At 40.2% G+C, this 25,993-nt stretch overlaps 1 protein-coding gene and 1 long non-coding RNA gene across 2 annotated transcripts in view; both read left to right on the top strand.

Moving 5' to 3' along the window:
- LOC123090305 (DNA-directed RNA polymerase III subunit 2) overlaps positions 1–22,401 on the top strand; it is a 37,756-nt gene extending 15,355 nt beyond the window's left edge. Inside the window, exons 2-34 of the mRNA XM_044511670.1 lie at positions 8,296–8,459; positions 8,710–8,754; positions 8,850–8,922; positions 9,073–9,163; positions 9,266–9,318; positions 9,393–9,457; positions 9,795–9,900; positions 10,601–10,711; positions 10,881–10,940; positions 11,372–11,455; positions 11,583–11,615; positions 11,695–11,793; positions 12,789–13,004; positions 13,456–13,515; positions 13,594–13,695; positions 14,387–14,491; positions 15,505–15,621; positions 15,704–15,784; positions 16,526–16,630; positions 16,707–16,787; positions 17,080–17,124; positions 17,528–17,667; positions 17,758–17,857; positions 18,153–18,271; positions 18,389–18,524; positions 18,606–18,736; positions 19,426–19,551; positions 19,631–19,686; positions 20,665–20,735; positions 21,061–21,145; positions 21,252–21,355; positions 22,023–22,143; positions 22,328–22,401. Of these exons, the coding sequence (XP_044367605.1) occupies positions 8,296–8,459; positions 8,710–8,754; positions 8,850–8,922; positions 9,073–9,163; positions 9,266–9,318; positions 9,393–9,457; positions 9,795–9,900; positions 10,601–10,711; positions 10,881–10,940; positions 11,372–11,455; positions 11,583–11,615; positions 11,695–11,793; positions 12,789–13,004; positions 13,456–13,515; positions 13,594–13,695; positions 14,387–14,491; positions 15,505–15,621; positions 15,704–15,784; positions 16,526–16,630; positions 16,707–16,787; positions 17,080–17,124; positions 17,528–17,667; positions 17,758–17,857; positions 18,153–18,271; positions 18,389–18,524; positions 18,606–18,736; positions 19,426–19,551; positions 19,631–19,686; positions 20,665–20,735; positions 21,061–21,145; positions 21,252–21,355; positions 22,023–22,143; positions 22,328–22,401 (3,159 nt within the window). The remainder of the gene's footprint in view (positions 1–8,295; positions 8,460–8,709; positions 8,755–8,849; positions 8,923–9,072; positions 9,164–9,265; positions 9,319–9,392; positions 9,458–9,794; positions 9,901–10,600; positions 10,712–10,880; positions 10,941–11,371; positions 11,456–11,582; positions 11,616–11,694; positions 11,794–12,788; positions 13,005–13,455; positions 13,516–13,593; positions 13,696–14,386; positions 14,492–15,504; positions 15,622–15,703; positions 15,785–16,525; positions 16,631–16,706; positions 16,788–17,079; positions 17,125–17,527; positions 17,668–17,757; positions 17,858–18,152; positions 18,272–18,388; positions 18,525–18,605; positions 18,737–19,425; positions 19,552–19,630; positions 19,687–20,664; positions 20,736–21,060; positions 21,146–21,251; positions 21,356–22,022; positions 22,144–22,327) is intronic.
- LOC123089485 (uncharacterized) lies at positions 13,248–14,652 on the top strand. The gene is made up of 3 exons (XR_006442302.1): positions 13,248–13,515; positions 13,594–13,695; positions 14,387–14,652. It is a non-coding gene; the product is annotated as an uncharacterized lncRNA (long non-coding RNA).
- Positions 22,402–25,993: the final 3,592 nt, after the last annotated feature.

The raw sequence follows: 25,993 nt of genomic DNA, 5'->3' as shown, positions 1-25,993 counted from the left end.
TGGAAAGCTCTTTTAAATAAGAAGCTTCAAGTTGAGCAAGAGACTCGGTGAGTTTGATGAGCTCACCCTTGATGACCCTTGAGCCATTTTCGAGGTGCTCAAAATCGTCAAGGAGTCTAGCATGAGCAACTTCAAGCTTAGCATTTTTAGTTTCAAAAACATTGGCCACATCAAGAGTTCTATCATTAGATTCCTTCACTCGAGATAATTCTAGAGCAAAAGTCTCCTCAAGAGATTCCTTGGTGGTTTTTTCAAGTTCAAGAGCTTGAGAGAGGTCCGCAATCTCATTAGCGTAATCACGCTCATGACCTTCCATTTTATCAATGGTGACCTCATGCTCCTCAAGACGAGATTCCAACTCATCAATATATTTCTTGCTCTCAATAGAAATCGACATGATTTCCATGAAGTTGGAACGAGCAATTTTATTCTTAAGAAGAGCTTTAAAAATCATTTCCCCCTTAGTTTTTAAGGAGGCAACATTATCATTCTCTTCATCATTATCCTCATCATCATTAGCATCAACATCATCATCAAGAGACATATTGGGGTACATAGTAGGAGATACCTTTGACGCCTTAGCCATAAGGCAAAAAGCAATAGATGATGATGTAGGATCCCTTGAGGCACCATTAAACACCACATATTGTTCCATGGAGTGTTCGGTTTCCTCTACATTGTTAGCACAACAATTCGAGGAAATAGATGCATTTTTATCATGGCAACAAGACATAGCAAGCATATCATCATGAGATTTAGTCAAGCAATTTCTACATGATATGCAAGGACTATCAACACAAGCATGTGAAACATTTGGAGTGCTAGAAGTGTTAAAGCCCAAAGAAGGAGCATTGCAATAATATAGTGATGAAGGATCATCCACAATAAGCATACTATCATCATTGCAATGACCAACACTACTCACCATATCATTACCTTGTGGCAAACCACATGTAGGTGAAGTAGAAGAAGTTGAGAAGACTATACGGCTAGAGGTGGAGGGATAACAATCATCCCCACAAATCTTGGACACACCATATTTATCTGAAGCTTCGTCCACAACTCATGAGCATCCCGAGACGACATGAGTTCAAATATAACTACATTGCTCAAAGCATCGAAAAGCACATTAGAAGCTTGAGCATTGAGATAAGAGTTTTTCTCATCCTCTAAAGATAAGCTTTGGGGATCCTTTGGAGGAGAAAAACCCATATCTACAATTTGCTCTAAATTTGGGTCCATGACCCTAAAGAGATTAAGTATGCGAATTACCCAAACATCAAAATTTGTGCCATCGAAAGTAAGAGTGTCAGAGAATTCTAATCCCCTAGTTGACATATTTACTCTCTAGGCGGTTAAGCCCAACAAAGAGAGACGAGGCTCTGATACCAATTGAAAGATCGAGGATGTCACCTAGAGGGGGGGTGTGAATAGGCGCTTTAGAATAATTACGGTTTAGGCTTGAACAAATGCGGAATAAACCTAGCGGTTAATTTGTCAAGCACAAAACCTAAAACAACTAGGCCCACCTATGTCCACCAACAACTTATGCTAAGCAAGATAAGTAACTATGTGATACCAAGATATACGACAAGAAACAATATGGCTATCACAAAGTAAAGTGCATAAGTAAAGGGCTCGTGTAAGAGATAACCGAGGCACGCGGAGACAACGATGTATCCCGAAGTTCACACCCTTGCGGATGCTAATCTCCGTTTGGAGCGTGTGGAGGCACAATGCTCCCCAAGAAGCCACTAGGGCCACCGTAATCTCCTCATGCCCTCGCACAATGCAAGATGACGTGATTACACTAAGGGACCCTTGAGGGTGGTCACCGAACCCGTACAAATGGCGACCCTTGGGGGCGGTCACCAAACCAATACACTTTGGCAACCCGGGGGGGCGGTCACCGGTACCCGTCAAATTGCTCGGGGCGATCTCCACAACGTAATTGGAGACCCCGATGCTTGCTCGGAGCTTTACGCCATAATGATTGCGCTCCGAACAACACCAACCGTCTAGGGCGCCAAGGCACCCAAGAGGAACAAGCTCTAGGGTGTCCAAACACCCAAGAGTAACAAGCTCAAGGGTACAAAGCACCCCAAGAGTAATAAGCTTCTCAACTTGTAACTTCCATATATCACGTGGAGAACTCAAACCGACGCACCAAATGCAATGGCAAGGGCACACAGAGTGCCCAAATCCTTCTCTCTCAAATCCCACCGAAGCATCTAATACTAGGGAGGAAGATGAGAGGAAGAACAAGAAGGAGAACACCAAGAACTCCAAGATCTAGATCCAATGGGTTCCCCTCACATAGAGGAGAAAGTGATTGGTGGAAATGTGGATCTAGATCTCCTCTCTCTTTTCCCTCAAAACTAGCAAGAATCCATGGAGGGATTGAGAGTTAGCAAGCTCGAAGAAGGTCAACAATGGGGGAAGAACACGAGCTCAAAGGATGAGGTTCATTGGGGAAGAAGACCCCCCTTTTATAGGTGGGGAAAAATCCAACCGTTATCCTCACAGCCCGCACAGAGCGGTACTACCGCTCCAAGGAGCAGTACTACCGCCGGACCGGTACTATCTCTCGTCCTCACGGTACTATCGCAAAGGGTAGCGGTACTACTGCTTGCGAGCGGTACTAAAAAAATACATCCGTGCCTACCACTGCATGACTTGGGACGAGTTTTTGGTCCGGAGCGGTACTACCTCTGTAGGAGCCGCGGTAGTATTGCTCTGGAGCGGTAGTAAAAAATTACATCTGCTCCAATTCGCGGTTGTACCGCTGCAGCCTTTTCAGAACACCAAAACTGCCACAACTTTTGCAAACGGACTCCGAATTCGATGAAACCAAGTTTGTTGGAAAGCTACCGACAAGGGCTAACACAATATTGAAAGAAATACCAATAATAAGAAAAATAGAAAAGGCCCATAAGAAAAAGGTGAGAACCCTTCCTCGGATAAGACCGGTAAAACCTCCAACACCGAAAACAGCATAGAAGATGCATGCGAACTCCGTTTTCGATGAACTCAAGCTTGTCATCAAGATGACCATAAGCTCTAAGACTCACAAAGAGAACCAAACAAGAACCAAGAAACATGATGCAAGGATGCAATGGTTTGAGCTCTCTACTAACGATACGATCAAGCTACCAACTTGAGAGCCCCCCTTGATAGTACGACAAACGATCCTATAACCCGGTCTCCCAACTACCACCACGAGACCGGTAAAATAGAAAACCTATCAAGGGCAAACCTTTGCCTTGCACATGGTCCACTTGAGCTAGATGATGACGATCTTGACTCCCTCAAGTTGGACCACCTTTCTTGATTGCGTTGGCTCGATGAAGACTAGATGATTGCTCCCCCATAGTTCCACTATGGGTGAGCCACTCTTCGGCACATCTTCACAAGTCCATTGACACCACAATGGATGGCAAGATTCAAGCACTTGATCTCTTCGTGATGCTCCACTTGAACTTGCACACGGCAATCTTGATGACGATCACCACTTGATGTCATCCTTTCCATGGGTTGTATGATATCTTCCTCTTGACGCAAGCCCATGGACACGTACCTAACCCCACATAGAACTCTCACATAGACCATGGGTTAGTACACAAAGTGCAATGGACAATGCTTACCATACCATGGGATCACTTGATCCCTCTCGATACAACTTCTACGCTTTGTGAGTTGATCAACTTGATTCACTCTTGACTTAGTCTTGATCAACCTTGGACCTTTCCAACTCTCTTCATTTGGATGATGTCTTGAAGGTAAACATGAATGATCGCACAATCTTCTTCTTCAAGACATGCTTGCAATAAGCTCAACACTCACATGACCAATCTTTGGATAATTCCTTAATAGCACCTTGGTCAACTCATAAACTCCTTGAAACCAACACATGGACTTCAAGAAAAGCCTATGGACAAATCCTTCAAATATAACTCAAGACAACCATTAGTCCATAGAGATTGTCATCAATTACCAAAACCAAACATGGGGGCACCGCATGTTCTTTCAATCTCCCCCATTTTGGTAATTGATGACAATCACTTTCAAGAGAGCTTATATAAGGAACTATGCATCACCATGCAATGCAACAGCCAATAGTGCATGCGAATGAGATGCAAATGCTAAGGAACAAAACCAAAGCAAGAGGAGATAACTCTCTAAACTTCTCCACAAAACTCTCTAAAACTTCTCCCCCATTGGCATCGATTGCCAAAATGGGCGAAAAACTAAGAAGGCCAATATAAATCGTGGTCCTCCACAAATGTGTATTTCTCAACAAGAGAGTGGAATGCAATACACATACCCAAAGGTAAATACTTGGAGGAGCACAAACTATATTGAGGCACAAAGATTGATAAAGAATGATATGCCACAAAGACATAACAAAGAGAGTCACAAGCAATGAAGCAGTCAAAATATACCAATTGAAGCAAGCAATCAAAGAATATCAACTGAACCGTAGCGTTTGGCCAAACAAGCGTTACTGCTAAAAAATAGCTGTAGCGCCGTAGCAGTAGCGCGCTTGCCCGCGCTACTAATAGCAAAAAAATAGCGCTACTGGTAAGGGTTTTCCTAGTAGTGACGTTGTGACGTTTGATAGCACACAAGGTATTCCTCCGGTATCCGGGAGTTGCATAATCTCATAATCAAAGAAATATGTATTTGACATGAAGAAAGCAATAGCAATAAAACTGAACGATCAATATATTAAGCTAACGAATGGGTCTTGTCCATCACATCATTCTCCTAATGATGTGATCCCGTTATCAAATGACAACTCATGTCCATGGTTAGGAAACCTTAACCATCTTTGATCAATGAGCTAGTCAAGCAGAGGCTCACTAGGGACACTGTGCTTTGTCTATGTATCCACACATGTATCAAGTTTCCGGTTAATATAATTCTAGCATGAGTAATAAACATTTATCATGATATAAGAAAATATAAAATAACAACTTTATTATTGCCTCTAGGGCATATTTCCTTCACTATGGATCCATGACAGTAGGCAATTGGTTTATTCTTCCATGTTTCTCAATCAAAGATCACATGAACTACCCTACATGATTGTGATCCATGAAATATAATATGTTGGTGTGTTTGTTGTGAAATGGTGAATTATCACTTTATGATCAGATTTATACATGAATCTTTTTGAGACCATTTTGATTTGTTTGTTGCATAATTCTTATTCATGTATGCTCTTCGATCTTTCTTTCTTTCTTTGCCCAAGTTTGAGGGGTGATCTACAAGAGGTAGCTGTTACTGAAGTTGAGTTCAATCTTGTAAGTAATCTACCATAGTGACACAAAGTGGAAAGGGCTTGTATTGTGTTGTTGCCACTAAGGATAAAAGGATGATTGCATAGTTGTTCTTTGAATGTAGGGAGAAGACAATATTATCATCTACTTCATTTCATCGTACTTATTTCATTTTACTTAGTACTTTAATATGCTTCTAGGATAGCGGTTTTGGGTGTATTATTAGCTATAGATGCAGTTGAATAACAGTCTATAGATATTGATACGTGATGGTCATATGTTGATTATTCCATGGATAATCATAGTTGTAAAAACTGTAATTTAATCAATGCACAATCGTAATTTCTTCACCACAGCATGCTTTTTGTTTGGAGAGAAACCACTAGTGAAATATAGATCCCAGTCCATCTTCTTATTCAACCTCGGTCAAACGCTCTTTTCAATTTTATGCCTTTTGCATTTCCATTGCAATTAAATCTTTCATGTACTCGTGCTTTTAATCCTTGTAGCTAGCAAAACTAGTAAGACCGGCAACCTCGACAGTTTTGTTGGGGGTCAAGGCAGTTTTGTATCTACATGTGCATGTGTTGGTCATTTCCCGCCTTACTAAACTCCTGTTGGTTCTAGGGCACTTAAAGGAAATTGATGTTTGCTACAAACTCTTACACCTAGACGCCCAACACTTTCCTAGTTGAGAGGAAGCACACACGAAGAGCCTGGCTGAGAGGAAGCACACACGAAGAGCCTGGCTGAGAGGAAACGACCGAGTAGACCATTCCTAGTGGACATGGCTAGGTTCGTGTAGGACCAAGATTCTGATACAACAAAGTCAATCGGACGGGCCAAAATTGCATCCAGCAGGTTTGACTGAGCCTAATGCAAGCAACCAAACATGCCCCTAAATGCGTTACGCGGGAACAATTCCTTTTCTTTTTAGCGTAACACGGGAACAATTCCTATTCGCTGCTTATTTGCGGCAGATTGTTGTGGCTAGCCTAATTTGTGCTACATATGTTCCCGGTTTTAGGAACCTTCCAGAATGTTTCAGTCCGGTTTAGTTTTTTTTATCTCCCGTTGGTTCTTTTATTGGTTTTCTTTTGTTATTTTTCAAGTTTTATTTATTTTCTTGAAAAGATATTTGAAAATTTTAAAATATCGCCCAGAATTTCAAAGATGTTTGCTGTTTCAAAATTGTTTACAAATTCAAAAAATGTTTGAAATTTCAAAGAATTTTCGTGGTCTAAAAAATCTTTCCAATTTCAAAAAATCTTCGCATTTTTAAAAAAATGTTCAGAAATTTCGAAAACTGTTCACATTTTCAATAAATGTTCGGAATTTCAAAAATATTAGAAATTTAAAAAAGTCGCCGCGTTTCCACAACAACCTGTTCACAAAATTGAGTTTGATTGTGTTTTCAAAACATGTTCAGTGTTTTCAAGTAATAGTGGCATTTCCTGGTCTTCTTGTTTTTCGAGAGGTCAGAAAAATATTGCTGCGACAGGGATTCGAACTCCCAACCTTTTCGCTGCAAGCGCTCGGGGCTAACCACCAGGCTATACACCCGCATCTGTTGACATAGTTTATTTTTCCTTTTTATTTCGTTCTTCAACTCGGTTTATTATTTTTCTTTTTCCTTCATATTTTTGTTTTCTTTATTGTGCCATTTTTAAAGTTCGTGAGCTATTTTCTTTAAATTTGTGAATTTTTTTTGAAAATCCATGAACTTTTCTGAAATTCGATGAACTTTTTGTGAAATTTGATGAACTTTTTTCCAATTTTGATGAACTTTTTTTAAAATTTGATGAACCTTTTCCGAATTGGATGTACTTTTTTTCCAAATTTAATGAACTTTTTTCGAATTTGATGAACTTTTTTCAAAATCGATGAACTTTTTCCAAATTTTAAACTTTTTTTTGATGAACTTTTCTTCAAAATCGATGAACCTTTTCAAATTTGTGAACTATTTTTCAGAATCATTGAACTAGTTTTTCAAATTGGTATTCTTTTCACAATTTGATGAACTTTTTTCGAATTCTATGAACGTTTTTTAAAATTGAACTTTTATTACAAATCTATGATTTCTTTTTCATTAGTATGTTTTCTTTTTTGAAATGATTTATATGGTACAATTTATGTTAATGCTGTTTTTTAGGGGTATTGATGTTAATGCTGTACTAGGAGGAGTATTAAATAGCTTGGGTTTTTATTGTAGACAGCAACGTGGTCCTGGTGGAGTGGTTTGCTGCGCTGTTTCTTTCGGCCGCGTACACTCGCTCATTGGTTCGGATCCCACAACCTGCTAATATTTTTCTCCCACGATCGTTTTTAGAGGAGGCTGCTGGGCCGGCCCGCTAGGCGACCAGCGCGAGCGCCGCGAACGCTAAGCGGCGCAGAAGGCGCCGAACAGGACCTCCCTCCACGCGCTTCTACTACAGTGCCTGCCGATGGGCCGGCCCAGTCGGGCTTCGCTTTGTGCGTCACACCCTCTCTCTTGCGCGGCGACTAGAGCTGCCTTCCCGCTTACGCCTGCGGGAGCCCCCTCTCTCTCCCACTTCGCTCCTCTTTCTTTCACTTCCTTCCTCTTCCCCTCCGCTCTCGTCGGCGAGCACGGTATCGGCGAACCCTAGCGGCCCCGCCATGACGCCGCGCCCGTCGCCAACCGCCTCAACAAGTTCCCCCTCGTCGCCGCCTCCCTCGAGGTACCCTACCCGAGCCCGATCACGCCTCCCCCCTCGCTGAAATGACGGCGCGCCCAGCTATTCCGTGAACTGGAGCAAGCCTCGGTTATTCTCGATTGTTCGATTGGGTAATGCCGAAACCGCATGGATCATGTTATTATGTTACTGGGACATTCAATTTAATTTGAATCAAGACAATACTGCACGCTGCCTGGAGCACGCCCTTTGCCTTGTTCTGACTTGGGTGCTAATCTGTGAGTTACATGTATTTCCCTTTGTTGTGGTCCAGTTGATTCGCTTGATTTGACACACATATTTGTTTGATGAAATGCTAGACAAGAGGCCTCGTGAAGGAGCAAATTCGTTCCTTCAACTATTTCGTCACCAAAAAAATGCAGAAGATTGTGATGGCAAATAACCGCATCGTAGCACCCCAAGACCCGTCCATCTATCTTAGGCATGCAGCTATCCACTTGTTTACAGTCACTATTTTCTTTTTGTGTGTTTCCAGTCTTGTCTTAGTTTGCTTTGATGCAGATACACTGCAGTGCATCCACTGTTTCAAATAGCAAAAGGTCTTGCGCTAAGAGACTTTGGTCCAAACAAATGAACAAACATTTTAAATAGCGTGCTATAGCTCCGCTATAGCACGCTATAGCATTTGAAAGAGGTCCGACTCTAAGATGCTTAGCGCGCTATTTAAAACTTTGAGTGCATCTCGAAATTCCGTTTGCGTGTCCGTACTACAGCACTGATATTTTGACACCGCAATTCTGCCGTCTTAATGCTCGCACGTAAGTTTGAGAATCTTGTTGATATTGTTAATTTGTGCATTTTGCTACCATCATTATAAGTTCCCCGTTACCAAGATTTTCTTTTCTTCCTTCAGTTATGCTGCCCCCATAAGGGTTGATGTTGAATACACTGCCTATTTACGGGATAAAACGCTGACGCTACGGGAGGTAACCCATCTAATGTCTGGTTCAAATTTTCACCCCCACACATAATAGTACTCATTTTCCATGCATATGTCAAACGTAATCTTAAGTACCTCTTACAACCTTAGTTGCAAAGAAACTTAATCCCTGTTGTGTCTTGTTTATTTACTCCAGGAAAGTGCCACCATTGGGTACATGCCTATTATGCTCAGAAGCTGTTCTTGTGTTCTGAATGGGAAGGATGAAGATGAACTAGCAAGATATGGTCAGCCTATTTCTGGTCTTGTGACTGTTTATGGGGAAAAACGATATTTCTTATGTTATCATTTTTTGTTTTGTTTTGAAAGTTTGACTATTGGGCATGTAGGCGAGTGCCCTCTTGATCCTGGCGGCTACTTCATTGTGAAAGGAAATGAGAAGGTAGTTAAATCATCAACTGCTAATAGGATGACAATAGTAACAGTGCCAACTGGGTCTTATTTTTTCATGTGCAGGTCATTCTTATACAAGAAGAATTACCAAAGAATCATATTATTATTATGACCGATCGTAAAGGAAGGTCATACACTCATACTCCTTCCTGAATATAACCTTTTGTGGCCTTTGTCGACTATTTTGAATTTTGTACCAGCATCTAGTATATCCTTTGTTGTGTTAAGGGTTTGAAAACATGACATCAATTTTGTCAGTTACATGTGTCTGGCTATTCCTGACTACTTGGTTGGGTAGTTTACTTAAGTGAAATATTTTGATGGATAGACAGCTGTTATAAATAGAAATATTGGACACTAATAAAATCTTTGGTGTGAAGATAAAAAGAGAGAACCTATGGAAAAGGAGGAAGGGTATTCCGCTTTGGCTCATATAACAAGGTGGCCTTTTTTTTTTCTCATCAGGGTGACTGCGTCGGTTATGAGCAGTGCAGATGGAATAAAAAGCAAGACTCTAGTTGTCATGGACAACAAAAAGATCTATCTAGATTCGAATCAATTCACTAAGCTGGTATGCATTTGCTATCCCGTTGGTCTTTTAACCATTTCTTCCATTTAATAATAATATGAATCTTTTTTATTTGTAACCCTTGGTAGTATAGGATGACAGAAAAATTAATGTTGTACTTAATGACTCAGTTCTGTATCGATTATTTTGAATACTTTACAGTAGTAACTTGTTCGCTGGTGCCCTGGTGGTATGGTCCATTGGGTTTTGCCAGATTATAATTAATGGTGGACGGGAATGCAATAGGTTATGGAAGGATAAAGCTAGATGGACAGCTTTTTATGAGGGTTCAATACCTCTTGAACTTGACCAATAGTGCTGAGATCTAGAAATGAGCCCAAACAATGATTTGTGATTAGGCCAATCACGGTAGAATCCATGCTGACACAAATTTAGGAGCGCGGCAAGACCGTGCTAATTGAAAAGTAACATCGGGATGTTATTTTCCAATTGATACATCTTTCTGAATCTAAGCTAATGTTCCCAAATTTTGGAGCGCGACAACACTGTGCTAATGTTCCCAAATTTAAGCAGTCACATCCTTGAATAGGACAGACTCTGAGTAGGGAGTAGCCTTGTATGTTTCCTTGACTACAGACCTGGTAACTTCTTAACAAATGTGCATAAGGTCTTTGATTCCTGTATTGATGTGCAAGGAGTAATTGACATTCATATCTTAATTTCCAAGCTTTGAATTCCGCAGATTCCTATAATTGTTGTTTTGAAAGCAATGGGAATGGAAAGTGACCAAGAGGTTGTACAAATGCTTGGACGAGATCCAAGATATGGGGACTTACTATTTTTATCTATTCAGGTAGTTGTTTTCTGAGTTAGTTGAGACCTCAGAAGGACTACATAATTATTTGGTCTTTTAATCTTGTGAAAAGTGTTAAACCTTTCTCTTGTCCTTTTTTCTTGTTCTTTTCTTCTAGAGCTTATGTTTTTTTTACTTAAGGCTATTTAAATGGGTTTTACTTTCTTAGGAATGTGCCTCTGAGGGAATATATACACAACAACAAGCTCTTCAGTACATGGATGGCAAGGTGAAACTTGAACCGATAAGTGTGCCTTACTATCATCCTTAAAGAAACCTTTTGTTGTAGTTTGAATTATACCAAGCAATTTGCAGATCAGTAAATAGTGCATGAAGTGCATCATAAGCTTTGCAAGAGTATATCCCTTCATTACTGAGTCATGCATTCTCTGTAATATCCCCCGAGGGAGTGGTAGGAATTTCACTGTTCATTTAGCAGTCTTGGCAATTTCTGATATGTTCTGATTTCTAGAGGCACTTCCTATCTTTCTAGAAGAATAACATTTCACTTGGTTGGTAAGAAGCAGTTGCACTTATCCTATTTTTCATGGCCAGATGAGGGAGGGATGTATTTCTTTTACCTTTTATCATTACTAAGTTTTATATGTTTTAGTTGCATGTAAATGTGGCTTCATGTACTGAATTTGGCTATTTTTCTAGATGAAGTATCCGCATCAAACAACTATGAAAGTATTAACTGAAAGTTCATATTTTCTCTTAATTTTTATGTATGGTTCAGTAAATGTACTGTTAACTATAAGTTTCCAGATTTCTGTCTTAAACTAATTGGTAGAGACTAGCAAACAGAGCTGCAAACTTGTGTTCTTGTTCAGATTAAGTTACTTCATTACCTTCTATTTGCCACTTTCAGGTCCTACATAATCATTTCCTGGCGCATGTGCCGGTGAGATAAATAATGGGAACTCTACTACCTTGGCTTTGTAGCCGGTCTTCTTTCCTTCTCATGTCAATCGCACCTTCAGGTCAAGAATGGGAACTTGCGAGCAAAGAGCATATACACTGGTGTAATATTAAGGCGCATGATGGACGCAGTCTTGAATGCTGACACTTTTGATGACAAGGCAAGTTCAAAGCTACTCCCTGTATCACTTAAGTGAATGAGTCTTAAAAGAAGTCATCTAGCAAAAGCCAGTTTTTCTTGCCTTCGATATTGTTTCGTAAGAAATGAAATCCTTATATTGCAACTCTCTAATTATAGCTTAACACGCATAGTGGCTAACTGATTCTTATAAAACCTGACTGCAGAGTGATCTTGCTTGGTATTGGAATCTCTATTGAAACTTTATCATTTTGAACATTTTGATGGTCATAAATCATGATCTGGTACAACGCTCTGCATGTTAACTCTGTTTTGCCTGGTCTCTACTCTACCCACCATCGCCACAATCACTTTGTTTTGTGTTAGCTTCTATTCTTAGTCTGCATGAACAAGATTGCAAATATATCCTAACTTCGGATCTGTACACTAACTTGACGAAGTGTTATGTGACCCCCCCCCCCCCCCCCTCTCGACACTGGTCAAGTCGGGCCTTATAGTCATCCGTCTCCACCAGTTCGTGGTGTTGTGCGTCAAGAAAGTGAGTTCTCAGGCAGATCGATTCTCCGGGGAGTTCCTTTGGACAGGCAGAGCAGCCACTTTAGGCGGGCACTGACATGTTAGCTAGGCTAAGGTCTGCTGCCCCTTAGGGCTCGGCAGGTTAGGAATCCACGGCCTCCCCAGGTTGGCAATCAGCCTCTGGGTTCGCTGGTTATGGAGGATGTATACGGACCCCCAACGCCCTTGGCATGGGCTGGCATGCAATTCAGGAGAGACGAGCAGTGCGTGTTTTGAGCATCCACCAAGATGGTGATGGAATGTCTTCTCTCGTTTGGGAAGACTACTGGATATTGCCATATTGGTGGCAATTCCATCTCTGAGATTGCGCCCAAGCTACTCCGTCCTTTTAGTCTTGGGGCGCAATCGGAAGCGCCGTACCGTCGTGGATAGACGATGGATCTCTGACATTCATGGGGCCCTTAACCTGTTTCAAGACTTACTATAACATCCACTTTCAAGGGTCGGTGGCATCGGTCTCTTGAAATTGAATTGGAGGTCTTGGGCTCCCCCGAGGGTGAAGTTCATCTTGCTGGCATGCCAGGACTGCTGCTGGACAGCAGCAAGGCTCGCCAGGAGGGGCCTGCCGCACTCCCTGTGCTGTGTGCTTTGCGACCAAGCGGGGAGACCATGTGCCACATCTTGACTGGCTGCTCCTTGCGCTCCCTGTGGCACAATGTGCTTTCTTGGATCCGATCGACTGTCCACCCCAACTCCGGCGGCACCTAATCAGTGCATCGAGACTCAAAGCGTTTGCGTTTAATCTAGAGTAAATATACCCCTGAAATGTAATCGGGGTAATGTTATAAAATTCTAGGGAAGCTTCTGCAGTATATTGGCTCCTATGTAACATGCTTAGGTGTGCGAATAGGTGTCAAAGTTGCAGCGTTAAAAGTCATTCACTTGGGAAGGTAACTGTATCAACTTCAGAGAATTAAACTAACTAAAACATATATAATCTTTTGTTTATTAGGGTGGAATAATAGGAAAATTGCGTATAAGAAATCAACCACTTTTACATAGAAAGAATGAAAATATACTAACTTCCTCAAGCGCACGCAAAACTGTCTTCAGAAATTTGCACGTTTATGACCTGTTGTCAAGTGACCTTTTGTTGAATATCTTGCAGGATTATTTAGGAAATAAGAGGCTGCAACTGTCTGGTGAACTAGTATCCCTGCTCTTCGAGGTGATTAGTTTCTCTAATCATTTCATTAGATGGTTGCATTATGTGGTTTTATCTCCTACAGTGTTTTTCTTTGTGAAGGATCTGTTCAAAAGAATGAATTTGTTGGCTATGGATATTATGGGCAAAACTATGAGCAACAATACAAGTGAAGATCGTGACGGAGTCCTGAATTTTAAGCAGGTACATATTTATGGATGCTAATTTCTGCCCTCCTTTTGCATTTCAATTATTGTAGCTTGTGTTATACCTTGATGAACTTACTAAGTGAAGAAGTATCTTTCTGTTGCTGTTTTATGCTAAGCTCATAAACTCCACATGTGAAAATGCCTTTATAACTACAAAGTTTATTAATCAGATCCATAGAGTATTTATCATCTTGGGTGAAAACAGAGAGCAATTTTTTTTAACCTTGGAGTCCCTGCTTTACTGCTCGATGCTGTCCATTTCAACTGTGTCAATAACCTTAACCAGGCTGCTAGTTGCACTTGCACCGTCAAAAACAATGACATGTGCCAGAGGGGTCAGTGTGTATTACAGTTCATGGTTTGATCTTGCAACAAAACTTAGAGCCTACAGCTAGTTGGCCTTCTTGAAAGCCGCAAATCAGTACTTATTATGTGCTGCTGTTATTTAGTCCTTCGATAATATAATAGCTTAATTGTCTTCGTGTTTATGATGAAGTAAAGTTTCATTCCTGGAAATGCCACTGCTATGTAACATATTGCCTGACTATTGACTTGACAGCCTAATGTGCAATGCACCGGAGAAATCCATTACCTTTTTATTCTTGCTCTGCGCATTATATTGGAATTGGTTTATCATTGGGATGCCCAGACAGCTATCTTACATGTATAACTTCCTTATTTTGCAGATAATAGAGAGGGCTTCTAACATAACCTCTGGTATGGAGTTGGCCATTAACACAGGAAATTGGAACACAGGACAATTTGGTATGAGTAGAAAAGGTGTATCACAGGTATCTGGGTTCCGCCCCCCCTTCTCTAATCTATAGATATTTTGGGATTTAAGTTTTTCTTTTGCTTCTATATAGACGCTTTCTAGGCTATCCTATATGGCATCTTTAGGCTACATGACACGCATATCACAAGAATTAGAGAAGACCCGGAAAACAAATGGGCCCCGTGCATTGCACCCTAGTCAGGTGAGGTTAGAATGGTAGCTATATTTCTACTTCGTAAAGAAACAACAATATACGTGAAGATCTGAAACCTCAGAACTGTTTCTATTTGCTCCTTGTGAACTATTTTTATGGCAGTGGGGTATGCTTTGCCCATGCGATACTCCCGAAGGAGAACTTTGTGGATTGACAAAAAATTTAGCTTTGTTAACTCACATTACAACAGATCAAGAGGATGATGGCCCACTGATGAAGCTGGTTTGTTTTCTCCTAATTCAGTTATTTTTATTTTTGTTGTCTTTAATGCTTTGTGCCCGACTGCCTGTGTGGGCATGTTCTTGTGTGTATTGAGGTACTGATGAGCTCATATCCAACCATTGCTTGATTCGTGTTGTTTTGGGAATACGACTGCACCCACTACGATTGGGCACCTTTACACAGTGTGCTCAGTGGGAAATCATGTAGGTTGTACGTGAAGTTGTAGATTTATTACTAGCCACCATAGTTTTTTGTGTGCATGTGCCTATGTCTGCATGATTGCATGCATACTGTTTATAATAATTACTCGAAATGATCTGAGCTGCAACAACACAATTTACTGGTAGTTCCTATAATTAAATAGATTGTACATACTTCGAAAAAAACTAGATTTTACATACTAGCAGAGGCAGAGCACAACTCAGCGGTCACATGTGGTCATTAATCACCTAAATAGTCAGTATGCACCCTATATGCAATTTGATTGTGGTCTAACCTGCTGCATTTTTTTAGTTCTTTACATCCATTGTATAAAGAAGTGCCACAAGTTATGAGCAATCTTATACATTCCACTTTTGTTCATTATGTACCAGTGTTATACTTTAGGTGTGGAAGATTTATCAATTTTATCTGCAGAAGAAGTTCATGCATCAGACTCATTTCTGATCATGTTCAATGGATCAATACTGGGGAAACATAGGCAACCTCAGGTCTAATTTCTTATAAACATTACCTTTGCCTTTTCTTCTTCCTTTCTTAATTTTTCGTTAAGCCACCCGTGATTCTTTTCAGAGATTTGCTGATAATATGAGAAAACTGCGTCGGTTAAGCTCATCTTGGGACTTTGTAAGCATTTTTGTTAATCAGAAGCAGGTATTTTTTTTCTTGATTTCTACTAGCTAGCTTACTATGAATACTGCATCATAATAAAATTGGAAGTATAAGCTGTAACAGTTTTGCAGCACATAATAAAATCATCTGGCGACATACTTGTGTATGTGAGGAAAAAGAATTCTAACAGCTAATTTATCTCCAGGCCTGGGGAAATAGCTCCTTGCCTTCTGGAATCAATTTGATGGATACAGTGATTGTGGCATGTGACACAAATATTTAAAAAATATCAGTAGTGTCGTTTGTGTCCATGTTATCATCGTTTGCAGTGATATGATATTACTGTTACTACTGTTCCATGTTATCTAGGAGGGGCCATATAATTGTATGTGACCCTTGTTGCTGAGTTTATTCTTTTTCCTCCAGAAGTTGTACCAGCCTTTTAATTGTACAAAACTGAAGATATAGCCGGGATCTTAAGATTTAGGTTGCTCACATGAAGCAAACCGTGGCTATATGTTCAGTTTCATAATTAGGTGTCTTGGTCAATGAGTACCATGCTATTTCTGTGGATGTACCTGAAATTGCGAAAAATAGCACACAACTCCCTCCGTTCCATAATTCTTGTCGTGGTTTTAGTTAAAATTCGAACTAAAACCACTAGAAGAATTATGGAACGGAGGGAGTACTATCTTGTTTGTTGGTTGATTGGTTGCTGTGGTATTTATCTCTTTTTGTTCTCAAAAGGATGATTTGGATCTAATAACTTGTCGACATTTCTAGCGTTGCATTCACATTGCCTCTGATGGCGGTCGCGTTTGTCGTCCACTTTTAATCGCTGATTTGGGAATATCAAGGGTCCAAGACCATCATATGCAGGAACTGAGGGTTAGTGCATCACATGCTGTTTTATCTATTGGTTGTTTTTTGTTATCTAGTTCAGAACTGCTTTTTTCTGTTCTAGGCTGGTCAACTCTCATTTGACGATTTTCTGCGTTTTGGGTTGATTGAATATCTTGATGTCAATGAAGAGAACAATGCATTGGTATAACATGATTCTTCTGACTTTCCCTTTATGGTTTATTTAATTTCTTATAATGTGTTTAAGATCATCCAAACAGATTGCATTGTATGAGCATGAGGATCAAGATGATGTTCAGAGAAGCAGAATCACACACATTGAAATAGAGCCCTTGACTATATTAGGGGTTGTGGCTGGGCTTATTCCTTATCCACACCATAACCAATCTACACGTAACACTTACCAGGTAAGGATTTGGGTTATTGTTGCACATAAGATTCATTGCATCTCTCGTTTACATTTTTTTCATCTGCAGTGTGCAATGGGTAAGCAAGCAATGGGAAATATTGCGTATAATCAGGTAAGAAGCAGCTTGAGTTGTTTCTGACCATTTAATTATGCATGTGTTTTTGTTTTGTTGCACTCACATCAATGCAGCACGAGTTGGCCTGGTTGGTTGCAACTGCAACGTACACATTTGACTGTTTAAAAGTATCTAAATCACATTCGTATGACATTTGATTTAACTTTACAATGTTGTTATACTCTGGCCCTTGTTCTAAGCTTGTTTCCTTACTGACGTGAAATAATGTTTCTTTGGAATGTGTTCAGTTGTCCCGGGCAGATTCTCTACAATATTTATTAGTGTACGCGCAATGTCCCCTGGTTACAACAAAAACAATCGAGTTGGTTCGTCACTTGCCCCCTCCTCTCCCTCCTCATTTGAAATTTGATGTTACATAGTTTACTACATATCTTTTCAGGTGGGATATGATAAGCTTGGGGCTGGGCAGAATGCAACTGTTGCTGTCATGAGTGATAGTGGATATGATATTAAAGATGCAATTGTATTCAATAAATCATCCCTTGATCGAGGTTTTGGTCGTTGCATAAGAATGAAAAGGTAATGCTATGCTTAATAATTCAAATAAAGATGCTCTTCCTTTTATTCTGCTTTGGTTCTTATAGTGTATCTTTGGTTCTTGTTCTAAAGGTACACGGTGGCAATGCAGAAGTATGGGAATAATAGGTCAGAAAAGAATGTTAAACCAGAGAGAGATAAAGATGATATTTTGAAGAAGCAGAATATGCAGGTAGGAAAAGCACCGACCAGTGACTGTTCTGACTTCTGACACTACAAGACCCTTCATTTTTCTCACTAGATTGGCATAGTAGCCAGTTTTAAGTATTTTATTATGAGTTTTTTTCCAGCAGTTTTTGTCTGACTTTTATTATTTGTATATCATTTATAATGGGTGGTATTATTGAAATGGGCTTTCCAGTCCCAATTTGGCTGAAGTTATTCACGTCTTCTTAATTTGTCTACTCGGTATTGGGAATTGGTATTACATTTTTCTGTATACTCCTAAGTCAGGGAACTTTTGATAGGTTTTGGATAAAGATGGATACGCCAAGCCAGGTCTAATAATCCGCGATGGTGATATCTATGTGAACAAGAAAACTCCCAAGAATACTGCAAAAAGTCCTGGTGTTACATCAACCGACAGGTCACTATTCTTGTGTTTTTGTGGTTATTATGTTCCATCTTCTATTATTTTGGCTCCAAAGTTTTTCTGTTCAATAACGTTATATGTTCTCAGTCGCTTGAAACATTGCTCATCCAGGGACTATGAAGACTACCCAGCTATTTACAAAGGTGATGATGATGAGACAACTGTAGTTGATCGTGTAATACTTTCCTCAGATAGTAATGACAACTTGACCATCAAGTGTATTATCCGTCACACTAGGAGGCCAGAGGTATGGTCTATTCGCTGAATCCCTTAAGTTTGATGTACAGAATAATGAAGGTAAATATTTGTGTTCCTGTTTGTGATGCAGGTCGGTGACAAATTTAGTAGCAGACATGGACAGAAAGGTGTTTGTGGTACCATTCTTCAGCAGGAAGACTTCTCCTTCTCTGAGAGAGGAATATGCCCTGATTTAGTTATGAATCCCCATGGATTTCCAAGGTTTTATATTGGCTTTGGTTATATTGTATGCTTTTCCTTTTTTGCTGATTTCTTCTATATCTATCTGTTAGTTAAGTTTGTTCTCTGGAGCCACAACCATTCAGTTGGTTGTTTTCTGTTATTTAGCTCATCTTCAATTTAATACGAAAGATTGGGACTCCTTATTTTGCCGGAGTATACCCATTTTGGTATTCAAATGTGTGTGTAGACATCATGCTCTTTCTCTCTTCTTCTTTCTAACTCAATACTACACACATTTAGTATATACCTCTGTCCACTGTCACTGAAATGAGTGAATCTACACACTAAAACGCCTCTAGTTACACTCATTTCAGCGACAGTTAATTCTGGACGGAGAGAGTATTTGAGAAGAAAGTTGAAGATACTCGCCCTACGGGATTGTGATATTAGACTTGTGAGTTATTGAAATTAATGTGACACCTAGAAATAAATCAATTTGCATAATTATTCCATGCTCTTGGTTGTGATTCTGACACTTGAGGTACAAGAGCTAGACATGTCTAGAAGGACCACCCAGTCTTCCAGTTCATATATACTGGCTATGTGCATGCTTAATATCGCTTACATGATTAAATTCTGTTTGCCTGATACTGTCTATTAGTTATATTGTGTTGCTGGTTACTGTGAAAGTATTTTCACGACATGCTGACTCTCCTTAAGTTCACTAGTGGTATGACGGTAGGACAAATGCTTGAACTTCTTGGCGGAAAGGCTGGTGCATCATGTGAGCAATTTTATTATGGCAGTGCATTTGGTGAACCAAGTGGTAATGCTAATAAAGTTGAAGACATGAGGTAATATTATTCTTTCATGATATTATTTCATCTTGGAATGTTCTCAATTATTCTTCAACATTGCTTTCATTGGTATTAGCTATACTCTTGTCAAGCACGGCTTCAACTATCATGGAAAAGATTTATTGTACTCAGGTGTGTTTCCTAAGAAGTTCTGATGATCTTTATATTTTCATGTTATTCCTAGCCTGTGTTGAATAGATTCGACTGAACTCGAAACCATGATGCTGACGCTAATATGCAAATAAAGTAAGCCATATGAGAACTTGATTTTTTTTCTCAAACATGCTGTGTTTCATTTGTAGTAGAAGAAGAATATGAGAACTTGATTTGTTTCATTTACCTTGAGTTGATGGATAATTTCTACGATTAATCTTGTATGTGCATTATGAAAATATCTACTTTGTGAACTTAGATCGCAAAATATGGGGCTGCCTATGGTTAAACAACTTGCCTACTACAGTTTTTGCTGGTTTTTGGTCAAACTGTTCACCTGCCGGTTTCCTGGGCAGTGATTGGTTTTTGGCCTCGAATATGTAGCCATGATGTACTGGTGCTTCTTAGATGAATCTAAAGCTTCAAATCTTGAAAGATTGAAATTCCAAAATTTTCTTGAAATAAAAATTGGTTGAAAACTGTTTGGTTTTCCTGTTATGTGTTACGACAAACTGACTATGGAGCTCCTTGTGCTGAAAATAGATTCCGAAACCCTCCTTGAATTAGAAAATGGTTTATCATCTTCCTTGTTCTACATTTTTGCCATTTCTACCAATTGCTGGGCATTGACCACATGTTGAATGAGTTTTTGGTGAAAAAGTGTATGCTAAGTTCATACAATGAATGGGAAACTGTTGAGATGATCCCACTGTATGGAAAAGAGTCGAGATGATCCCCTGAACTGTGGGGGCGTGTCAACTCCAGCCTGAACTATTAAACCCTTTAATTGCCTGCAAGGCTGGTCTTCACCACATGGTGGATGCAGAGGCCAGGGCTTGTCCTCCTCCCCGAAGGAAAAAAAATAGATTTGTCAGATGTTCTTTCTGCATGGTTCGTGTGCAACATCTGCCTGGTCCCGTCAGGGTTCTTGAGCGCTGACTGTTTCACCGTTTTCAGGCACTTTAGGCCACCCTCTTCAGGCATATATCTTCATGGGGCCAATCTACTACCAGAAATTGAAGCACATGGTAGGCAGAGTCTTTGTTTTTTGGTTATGATCTATTTTGCTTGTCCTTAAAATATGTTATGTTTTCTACTGCTACTATTTGTCCACTATGCCTTGGTGTACAGTAATATTTTAAGGGTTGATAATGACAATATAGATTTTAGTTTTTAGAGATGTGTTGCAAGATGCTCTAATTTGGCACAGAACAAAGATACCTTGAACTTGTCCGGGTTGGAATAGGTTGTAATATCTTGAATTTGATATGATTGTTTTTATTGATCCCTTTCAGCTTGCTTGATATTTTATTTCTAATTTATTATCTAGCTTCATATATATGAATTCTTCAGGTTCTTGATAAGATGCATGCTCGAGCTTCTGGACCACGAGTTGCATTGACCAGGCAACCTACTGGAGGGCCAAACAGCAATGGAGGTTTTTCATCTCCCTTTACACATGCTGCGCTTAAATGACTGAAGCTTCATATCTTGTCTTGTTAACAATCCTGTTGCTCGTTTTAAAAATGTTTGTTTTTTCACAGGCCTGCGTCTTGGTGAGATGGAGCGTGATTGTTTAATTGCGCATGGTGCTAGTATGGTGATATTTGAACGTCTATTACTGTCGAGTGACCCATATCAAGTGCAGGTAATCTTTGAAGTAGATTCTGATACTTTCAGTAGGCTGGACAGATGGTATCATGCAAGAAGCATAAATGTGCATGTTGTTTTTGTTGTCGTAGCATTGGTAATCGTATGAAACATGCCAACCCTGTAACTCAGTTCTTGATTATGGTCGGTTGGTTAATCTAGCATTCAAATCAAATAATTTTTGCATCCGTCAACTCTGAAAGATTGTAAGTGTTATCTGTTCTGCTGCTCTTTTAAATATATTTCACTGAATTTTGGCTGCTGTTTTTCCTTCTGGGCGGGGCGGGGTGACTATGGAGGTTTACAGTTTATCCAGAAGAATACATTAAATAATTTTAACCTATCCCATGGTTGGAGCCTTTGCTAATGATATAAAGATGGGTTGCCATTTGTCTGGTACGACCTTGTTATGTGGGGATGTGTGACCATATAGATGGTTCTAGCATTAAGTTTTTTCTACATGTTTTGTCAAATTGCTGCAACATTTTATCTTCTGAGTAAATGCGTGCATATGCTATTAACATCTTTAGGCAATTTCGAACTGCTTAGTTGCACAAACTGCAACAATTTGTATGCAGGATGCAAGTATAGCAAATGAGATAACACGAGTTTTAGGCAATCTAATGTTAGGCATATATGGTTGTTCATGTTCTCCAGGTTTGCAGAAAATGTGGTTTGTTAGGCTACTACAACCACAGACTCAAAACCTCCTTCTGTTCATTTTGCAAAAGTGGAGAAAATATGCAGCAACTGATGATGCCCTATGCCTGCAAGCTATTGTTTCAGGTACTGCAGAAGGGAGGGAGTGAAAATAACAATGTTAAGTGAGACAGATTAATTGTTTTCCTGAGATATTTCGTATGCTCTCCTAATCCAGGGCCTGAAGCTGAATTGTGTGCCTAGTTTTGGTTGCTTGGATATCCTCAGTTTCATTCAGGTTACATATTGTCTGGCTATCTATCTTTTTCAGGAACTGACAGCGATGAACATCGTTCCAAGGTTAAAGCTAACCGAAGGATAACTTGTAACGCAGTGCACAGATGATCTCGGAAGGATAATAGGAGCGTCTTAGGTGAAGTGATCTCCATTTTGTTCTTGAAGCCTGATGCGTTACGCGGGTTGCTGTAAAAATGAATTTGTGTATATGAGATGAGAAGTTCTTGTGATATAAAGAGGAAGTGAAATATGTTTGGTTCCAAGAAAAGGAGAATGGAGCGATTCCCACTTCCCAGTGTGCCTCGCTTTTTGCAACTGAACTGTTTGATTTTGGGCGCAAATGCAGACAGACTATATAAGCTTCACCATTAAAATGGCTTCACCATTAAACCCCCGCCGTTGGTGATGAATTTGCACCTTGTCAAAATGGCTTCGCTCCTCCTGAACCTCCTCGATCAGAGCACTGAAAGGCCCCAAGTTTTGTCCTTCAAAGCTCCGCACAACCTCCAGGCTATCAGATGAGAGATCCATCTTTCGCACGTGCAAGTCCTAGGCAAGCACCAAGCCTCGCCACAAGCCGCTGAATTCAAGATAGATGGTTCCGTCAGTCCCTGGTATACAATAGCAGGCCCTTCTGACTGCACTACAATTCCAAGTAGGGGAGTCGGTTTTGCGGAAAAAAAACCCGGAGCTCAAGCGATCCGGCGGCGATGGAGAGACAGAGTGGGTGAGATGGCGGCGGCGACTCAGGCGGCGTTACCGGTGGGGAAGATGCGGGTGGGCACCCGGGAGGGGGTGGGGGTGGGGGGGGGGGGCTGTGCGTGGGTGGGCACCCGGGAAATAGTGGCGGTCGGGGATTCCTACCAATCTATCATAACGTCAGGTCCCCTACCTATCGTAATTGTGACACCGAGGTGTTATTGTAAGTATGGTTAGTTCATAATATTTGCTGAAACCTGAATGCTGGCTTTGCATATTTACAACAACAAGAGCAAATAGAGTTTGTAAAAGTTTTTCTTTATCACTTTCAGTTTATCAACTGAATTGCTTGAGGACAAGCAAAGATTTAAGCTTGGGGGAGTTGATACATCTCCAATGTATCTACTTTTCCAAACATTTTTCCCTTGTTTTGGACTCTAGCTTGCATGATTTGAATGAAACTAACCCGGACTAACGCTGTTTTCAGCAGAACTGCCATGATATTATTTTATGTGTAGGAAACAAAATTTATCGGAATGACCTGAAAATCCTCGGAGATAAGTTTCAGAAAATATAAAAAATACTGGCAAAAGATGAAGACCAGGGGCCCCACACCCTGTCCACGAGGGTGGGGGGCACGCCCACCCCCTCTGGGCGCGCCCCCTGTCTCGTGGGCCCCCTGGAGCTCCGCCGACCTCAACTCCAACTCCATATATTCCGTTTCATGGAGAAAAAAATCAGACTGGAAGTTTCATCACGTTTTACGATACAGAGCCGCCGCCAAGCCCTAATCTCTTTCAGGAGGGCTGATCTGGAGTCCGTTCGGAGCTCCGGAGAGGGGGATTCGTCGCCGTCATCATCATCAACCATCCTCCATCACCAATTTCATGATGCTCACCGCCGTGCGTGAGTAATTCCATCGTAGGCTTGACGGTGATGGGTTGGATGAGATTTACCATGTAATCAAGTTAGTTTTGTTAGGGTTTGATCCCTAGCATCCACTATGTTCTGAGATTGATGTTGCTATGACTTTGCTATGCTTAATGCTTGTTACTAGGGCCCGAGTGCCATGATTTCAGATCTGAACCTATTATGTTCTCATGAATATATGTGTGTTCTTGATCCTATCTTGCAAGTCTGTAGTCACCTATTATGTGTTATGATCCAACAACCCTGAAGTGACAATAATCGGGATACTTCTCGGTGATGACCGTAGTTTGAGGAGTTCATGTATTCACTATGTATTAATGCTTTGGTCCGGTACTCTATTAAAAGGAGGCCTTAATATCCCTTAGTTTCCGCCAGGACCCCGCTGCCACGGGAGGGTAGGACAAAAGATGTCATGCAAGTTCTTTTTCATAAGCACGTATGACTATATTCGGAATACATGCCTACATTACATTGATGAATTGGAGCTAGTTCTGTGTCACCCTATGGTATAGCTATTACATGAGGAATCGCATCCGACATAATTATCAATCATTGATCCAATGCCTACGAGCTTTTCATATATTGTGCTTCGCTTATTTACTTTTCCGTTGCTACTGCTACAATCACTACAAAACCCAAAAATATTACTTTTGCTATCGTTGCCATTACTATCATACTACTTTGCTACTAAATACTTTGTTGCAGATACTAAATTATCCAGGTGTGGTTGCATTGACAACTCAACTGCTAATACTTAAGAATATTCTTTGGCTCCCTTTGTGTCAAATCAATAAATTTGGGTTGAATACTTTACCCTCGAAAGCTGTTGCGATCCCCTACACTTGTGGGTTATCAAGACTAACTTCTGGCGCCGTTGCCGGGGAGCATAACTCTATTCTCTGAGTCACTTGGGATTTATATCTGCTGATCACTATGAAGAACTTGAAAGATCAAAGAACTAAAATTTATCCCTCAACTACGAGGGGAGGTAAGGAACTGCCATCTAGCTCTGCACTAGATTCTCCTTCTGTTATGAATAAGCTTGCGACACCTAAACCTGCTACTGCTATGAATTCTGATATGTCGCATGTTATTGATGACGCCACTTCTGCTATGCATGATACTTATGATGAAACTACTTCTATGCTTGATACTACTGTGCCATTAGATGAATTTCTTGATGAATAACTTATTAAGGCTAGGGAGAATGAAATTATTGAAAATGAAATTATTGATGAAAGTGATGATGAAGGTTCTCCTTCTAATTATGAATTGCATGTTGTTCCTGAGGGTTATGTTATGCATGAAGAAACTGCTAGAGATTTTATTGCTTGTAATGATAGGTCAGATCTTAAGAAATTGTTAGCTAAGCTGAAACAAAAGACTCTAAATGCTAGAATGAAACATGACTCTGCTTTTGCCACTTCACCTATCTTTGTTACTGATAAGGAATATGAATTCTCTGTTGATCCTGAGATTATTAATTTAGTTGAATCCGATCCTTTCTATGGCACTGAATCTGAAACTGTTGTGGCATATCTCACCAAGTTAAACAATATAGCCACCCTGTTTACTAATGATGAGAAGTCTCACTATTATTATATCCTTAAGATATTTCCGTTCTCATTAAAGGGTGATGCTAAGACTTGGTTTAATTCTCTTGATCCTGGTTGTGTGCGTAGTCCCTAGGATATGATTTATTACTTCTCTGCTAAATATTTCCCCGCTCATAAGAAACAAGCTGCCTTGCGGGAAATATATAACTTTGTACAAATCGAAGAAGACAGTCTCCCACAAGCTTGGGGGAGGCTTCTCCGATTACTTAATGCTTTGCCTGATCAACCTCTTAAGAAAAATGAAATACTTGATATCTTTTATAATGGACTAACCGATGCTTCCAAGGACTACTTGGATAGTTGTGCTGGTTGTGTTTTCAGGGAAAGAACAGTCGACCAAGCTGAATTACTATTGAATAATATGTTGACTAATGAAAATAATTGGACTCTTCCTGAGCCAATTCCTGAGGCAATTCCTGAACCAATTGAGCCAACTCCTGAGCCTATTCCTAAAC

The sequence above is a fragment of the Triticum aestivum genome, chromosome 4B (assembly GCF_018294505.1).
Source record: "Triticum aestivum cultivar Chinese Spring chromosome 4B, IWGSC CS RefSeq v2.1, whole genome shotgun sequence".
Classification (NCBI taxonomy): domain Eukaryota; kingdom Viridiplantae; phylum Streptophyta; class Magnoliopsida; order Poales; family Poaceae; genus Triticum; species Triticum aestivum.
Note: the sequence above shows the minus strand (reverse complement) of the source record. Positions and strands in the feature narration are given on the sequence as shown.